The sequence below is a fragment of the Emys orbicularis genome, chromosome 4 (assembly GCF_028017835.1).
Source record: "Emys orbicularis isolate rEmyOrb1 chromosome 4, rEmyOrb1.hap1, whole genome shotgun sequence".
Taxonomy (NCBI): domain Eukaryota; kingdom Metazoa; phylum Chordata; order Testudines; family Emydidae; genus Emys; species Emys orbicularis.
In genome coordinates this window covers 97,751,043-97,757,042 of record NC_088686.1, presented here as the reverse complement: position 1 = coordinate 97,757,042, position 6,000 = coordinate 97,751,043, and the positions used below count along the sequence as shown (strand labels likewise).

At 36.1% G+C, this 6,000-nt stretch overlaps 1 protein-coding gene across 1 annotated transcript in view; it reads right to left on the bottom strand.

Moving 5' to 3' along the window:
- Positions 1-666: 666 nt before the first annotated feature.
- Positions 667-6,000, bottom strand: part of PPFIBP2 (PPFIA binding protein 2) — a 192,783-nt gene continuing 187,449 nt past the window's right edge. The window contains exons 26-29 of the mRNA XM_065402713.1: positions 5,151-5,339; positions 3,764-3,943; positions 1,450-1,515; positions 667-738 (exon numbers count right to left, since the gene is read on the bottom strand). Of these exons, the coding sequence (XP_065258785.1) occupies positions 667-738; positions 1,450-1,515; positions 3,764-3,943; positions 5,151-5,339 (507 nt within the window). The remainder of the gene's footprint in view (positions 739-1,449; positions 1,516-3,763; positions 3,944-5,150; positions 5,340-6,000) is intronic.

Below are 6,000 nucleotides of genomic sequence, written 5' to 3'. Positions count from 1 at the left end.
CAGAGGAAGAAAGAATGAGGGATGAAGTCTCTTCTTCCTCTTTTTAGGGAGTCTCAAAATCCTAAAGCCAATCCTATCTCTAAATCAGACCAGCTTTTTCAGCAATGGTTCAGTGAACAACTGTCTGCACCAGTGTCTGTCAGATCCCAAGACAGCATCTGCTGCACCATGTATCATATGGCATGATAGAAAGTCACTGGAATTGTCAAAGTATCATCCTCGCCACTATCATTTAATATGAAGAGGACCCTTATTCTGTGACAGAGGCATATTCTACTTATGTTATCGCTACATTGCAAGTTAATTATAAAAGTACAAAATTATAAAACAGATAATTTAGCAGGTAACAGTGCATAAATCCACTGTATAAAAGTCATCCTAAATCTGTAAAGAAATCTTTTACTAGTCTTAATCATTTTCCAATTTTACGCTCTCTGGATGATGAGGAATAATTTTGCATAGCTTTTCTTAATGCCCATGTAAAAATATCTAACACGGAGCACAGGGTTTTTTTTACGTGTAAGGTGTTGCTGCATAAACTTCATATATATTTTACACTTCTCAGTGGCAGAAAAGCCTAAGCTATTTTCTGCATATAGCACCCAGCTTTCATCAGCCAGCTCTCTGGATACATGTGAGGTATAACAATGTTCTTGGTCATGTTCATCATCTCCAGTCTTCAAAGGTAGGTGTTAAAAATCTGCTGTCATTCAGCATTTCATCTTGGCTTAGCATATCCTGAAAGTAAACCGTATGAAGACCAGTCAGAAATATGTTCAGTTAGATGTGTATAGCAATGGCAAAGCAATCCAACTGTAATTAGATCTGATTCATTACAGCAGGAATTTACCATCTTGATGTAGCTTATTTGCTGATATAAATATTTAAGGAATTACAGGTCACCTGATTATATGTAACACAGTGGGATGATCAGCATCAATGAGTCTCACAGATGGGTGACATAGCGAATAAAAAATACTTTCACATTACATGACCATAAATCAGCTGCACCAATGCAGCCGTTAATTGTACACATTATGTGATTCTATGTATTGGATACAGAATCAAATCCATACTGCTTCAGTCAAGTGAACTCTAAGGGAGCAGGGACAGCAATTGATTGCAAAATGTTGGAGTTACTTATTTTCAATTGGTTTTTATCAGATATAGACACTAATTTACTATGGGCAAAGGTCACCCCTTTTCAGAGGGTGAGCAGAATCAGTGGAGACTATGCACCACTTAAGTTCAACTTAGGCCATCCACTATGAATAGAGGACTGACAACTTACTTCAAAATAAAGATTTTTGAAGTATGGAAAAATAAGTAGGCTGGAAATAAGGAGTCTATAACGTGAACACTTACTCTAGAGGATTGCTGGTCCTTTAACTTTCACTGCATTCTAGCAGGATAAGTTTGACTTTACAGCAAGTATAAATTGGTACATACCGTGAGGTTGCTTATGCCTTGAGAGAGCACCCCTATTTGCATTACTGTTCCTTCTGAATGTTCCATCTGTAAAATCAGTCAGTAACTATATCAAATCAGACAGCAACTACAATTTTATCCAGAGCATGCATGTATGTAGCGCATGCATCTTTTGGAGGTGATTCTGTCTTGAGAAACAAAATCTTAACATAATGAATTACTACTCTTGGAAATGTGCTAACAATTCGTTCTCAAAGTTATATGGAAATAAATATACATATTGTACATAACACCTCAGAAAACAAAAGGAAAAATACTCATATGCCAGCATAATGCAGTGAAAATGAGGTTATGATAGGAAGATCAATTTCTGATGAGAAAAGGCATTCCTTAATCCTTTAGTATAAATATTACATGCACTAGCAAATTTAAGAATTTATCAGTTTGCTCTCATGAATTTTAGTGCTGTGAGTTACAGTAATATTTTTCAGAAGTCAAAAGCATTCAAGATGCATTCAATAACGCATGTGATACATTCCTACTAGACAGGCAATACAAGTACTCTTCATGCTCTTACTGATTTTAAAAAGAGATATAAATTGTTTGAGCACATCCGGTGGCCTAAAATGTAAAGGGGGTTCTGTAGTAGTTCATTAAGAGTATTAATTTTTCACTGTACAAAGGTGTGAATGTACTGTGTTCACTTCCAGGTCATTTTTTCAGCTGGAATGTCATCAATTTTTTTAATATACAAAATATTTTGTAACAGTTGCACAGTTGTATTTAGTAATTTAAAATGGGGTCAGGAATGGTGGAATATTAATGTTAAATCAAATCCATACTGCTTCAGTAAAGTGAACTCTATGGGAGGAGGGGCAGCAGTTGCTTACAAAATATTGGAGTTACTTATTTTCAGTTTTTCAGTTGGTACTTATCAGATATAGACACTAATTTACTGTGGGCGAAAGTCACCCCTGTTCAGAGCAGAATCAGTGGAGACTATGCACTACTTAGATGCTGCTTTTACCTTGTAACTGGACACTTCCTTTCAGTAAACATGTCAAAGCATCAAACGACAGTACATTCACTACAGGTACTGACAGCGTTCAACTCTATTAGGATTTGGTCCTCTCTTATTTCCTTAACATAAATAAGATTAACGATACTATTTTACTTTGTAAACACTAACACAGGAGCCACTATATATGAAATATATCACCCTTTTATCGCTAAAACACATGCTAAAACATTTTTGTTAACGGGGTCCTCTAAATAACACAGTGCAAACTTGCACAAGAAAAGACAGTGGTTAGGTAATGAGTTACTTTACAGATGAGCACAAATGATGCGTTAGGTGTAGTAAACCATGCAAATGAAAAATGAATTGTCATCAATTTTGTGATCATTCTCTTATCTGGTTTCTCACTTAGAATTATTTAATCTGGCTTCTCTCTGGAACAGTTTGAGCTAGTGTAAATTGTCATAGTTCTACGGAAGTCACTGGAGCTATGATAATTTACACCAGCAGAGGATATGCCCACGTCTGGCTCTTGTACACTACAGAAGCTCACACAAGCTCCAACAGCTCCCTTTTTCAGGGTTTGCAGTACTTTACACAGACATTGGCAGGAAGGAGGCTGGATAGAGGTTTTTATGGAAACCTACTGTTTTTGTGTGTGTAAACTAAATTCCATTACAGAGAGAAAGTGATCACTACATATGTAAAAACAATGGAATTATTCAAAGTATTCTTTTATTGTCTAATTGATAATGTTCATGAGTGTTTATATGCTTAAGCATAATTATTTCATAGAGTATGTAATACATTTACATGGTGCAAATGATGCACTCTTCAGTTAACGTCTTAAAATATACAATCCAGTTGTACTTTTATGAGAATAAAATATAAATTGATACCTCTGTACAAATTGATCTGAATAAGATTTTATTACATTACAAACCACTTATAAAGATAAAATTTCTCTCTGCAGTACTCATGGATTATGTAATTAAAAGTACAAAAAATATTTGGTGTTTCTACTATAATCCCAAATTTAACAGTCCAATATGTTAACTTTCATAGTGTAAAGGTCTGATGTACCTGAAAAAGGGCTTGAAGATGGATGGGTTTACGCTTATAAAGATAAAAATATTATTCATCTGACATTCTCAGTATAAAACTGTTCAAAAGTGTCCACAGCCCATATGTACGTTCTCAATGAGTTCGTGCGGATGTAGCAGAGATTTTGTTATATGGTAACAAAAGGTTATTGGCAAGCTTTGGAATGCATGTAGAGGATGAGAGATGAGAATGACATCAATCTATTTGTCCCACCTGATCCAGTTTGTCCAATTCCCTATCAGTGAGTTGATTAAGTCCTTTGTATCCACCATAGCTCTTCTGAGTACCATTAGTTGCACCTGGACTTGTGTCCATAGGACAAATGTAATCTGTAGATTCATCAAATTTCTTTTTTCGTAGGTTTCCAAAATGTGAAAATCCAAGTTTCTTTGGCTAAAATAATGAAATATAAAGTTTTACACAAGAGAACCAATTTGTCTAACATGTACAAAATTGTAACTTCAAACTAGATTTTACATGCCAACAATGCACAAATCTTGACTGAAGTCTACAAACTAGAAAAATACAGCTTTAATCATCTGTTGTATATTTCTTACTAAAGGATATAATAGCAGAATACTGCTGAGATTAACAACACTTGATTATCTTTGCTAGCTATACTACAGTACATTTACTAGGATAATGATGGATTCTCACAGTTAAACTTGTCAAAATAAATCAACGTGTGTGTGTGTGTGTGTGTGTGTGTTGTGATAGTGGGTTTTTTTAAATCATGGTTTTCTGTATATTTGCTAATTCACAAAAGGTCTCCCCCATCATTGGTGTGATTAAGTAGGGTTTGACCATAGCTCAGATTAACATGACATTTTCAATTGGCACCTGGGTGACTAGTGAAGTCAATTGTGCTAGTTGTGTAACTTTAAGCAATAGTTCAACTATTTCATTTGGACAATTCATGTGTCTAAAGTTATGCAGGTGCTTAAGTACTTTGCTGAGTCAAGGCCACAGGTGTGGGCTTCAGTACTCTGAACAAGGATGGTCTTAAGCGCTTTCTTAAACTGGGGTCATAGGTAGCAAGCATAGCACTCATAGCACTTACCTGTCTGAGAGAGACCCCATTGAAATCAATAGACTGTTTACAAAAATGAAGTCACTTGTGCATAGGTATCCGCAAGATCAGGTCTACAAACAGCCCTTGCTCTATTTTTGGCTACAGTTAGAGCTGATGTATATGTTCTGCAAATCCTAACACTGTATTAGGCCATTGGGAAAAGCGCAGATTTAACAGACGTATACTTGGCATCAAACATACTGTAGGAACTCAAAAGAAGAGGATTTTTAATTTTCAACGCTATTCAATTCAGAATAATTTTTATGAAACTTGGTTAAATCTTTGTTAAAACTGGGAACAGTTAATGATAAAAATGAACAATATTTTGTTTTGGATTGCGGTTCCTTTGAATAAAAGGTTATAATATTGCATGTTTATTTCTTTAGTAAATCATGATGAATTTGTGCTGCATCGCCGTGTATTAAGAATAACTAAAATGTAACCATAGTGGGAACTGGCCTCCCCCACTTCCCAGAGTTGGCCCCTTAGTCTGTAAGAAAAGCAAACTGAATTCACACAGTGGCATACCCGAACTTTAGCAGTGGTGGTCAGAGGTGTGTAAGCTGTAGATTCCATTATTTCTCTTTTTTCTTGTTGTGCTTCTGGCCCAATTAACACATGAAAGTTAGTGGTCAGGTGGCGTCTCAGGAGGGTCTTTTGAGGTGGAATGTTAAGAAGCATTGCCAGTGTGTCACCATTAAAGCGAGGTTCAAGAATCTATTAAGAACAACACAAAAATTATGCTTTATGTAGACAAACCTCTACAACATACATATATACAAACCTATTTTTAAAAAAGTAGTTATCCTATAATGCTGATTAAAATGATATGTATGTTCTTAATTACATTTCTGTCAGACAAATAAATAAAAGCCTCACTCATTCTCGAGTAACTACTGTAAGTGACCGGAGTCAACTGAAAAAACTTTCCAAATGCCTTTAACTAAACAATATTATGTCAGTATTTGCAGTGTTCCTTACAGATAGAGAAGTTAGGAAGTACTTGTGGTAATTTTATGTTGCACAGAAAGCAAAACAAAGAAACAAAAGCCCTAAAACATTTGTAAAGGCAACCCACTGCACTCAAAGTGCCCTTAGTGTAGCTGTACCCTTAAGTAAAATGTATTTTAAAAACCCACAGCCGTGGTGTGGACATTCAGGATCAGCCTAGAGTGCAGGCTGGGTTGGGTTTACGAGCCTGAGGTACGCTGCTGGTTCTAACACCGTAGCAGTAGCCCAAGCCCAAGGCTGGAGACGCGGGCTCTGAGATTTGCTGCTGTGGGTTTTAAAACAGTGTAGATGTACCCTAGCTGCTTGTCATCTTAACTCCCAAGTCTAAACAATTCCTGGTTAGTGGCAAAGGTGCCACAGCTCAGTG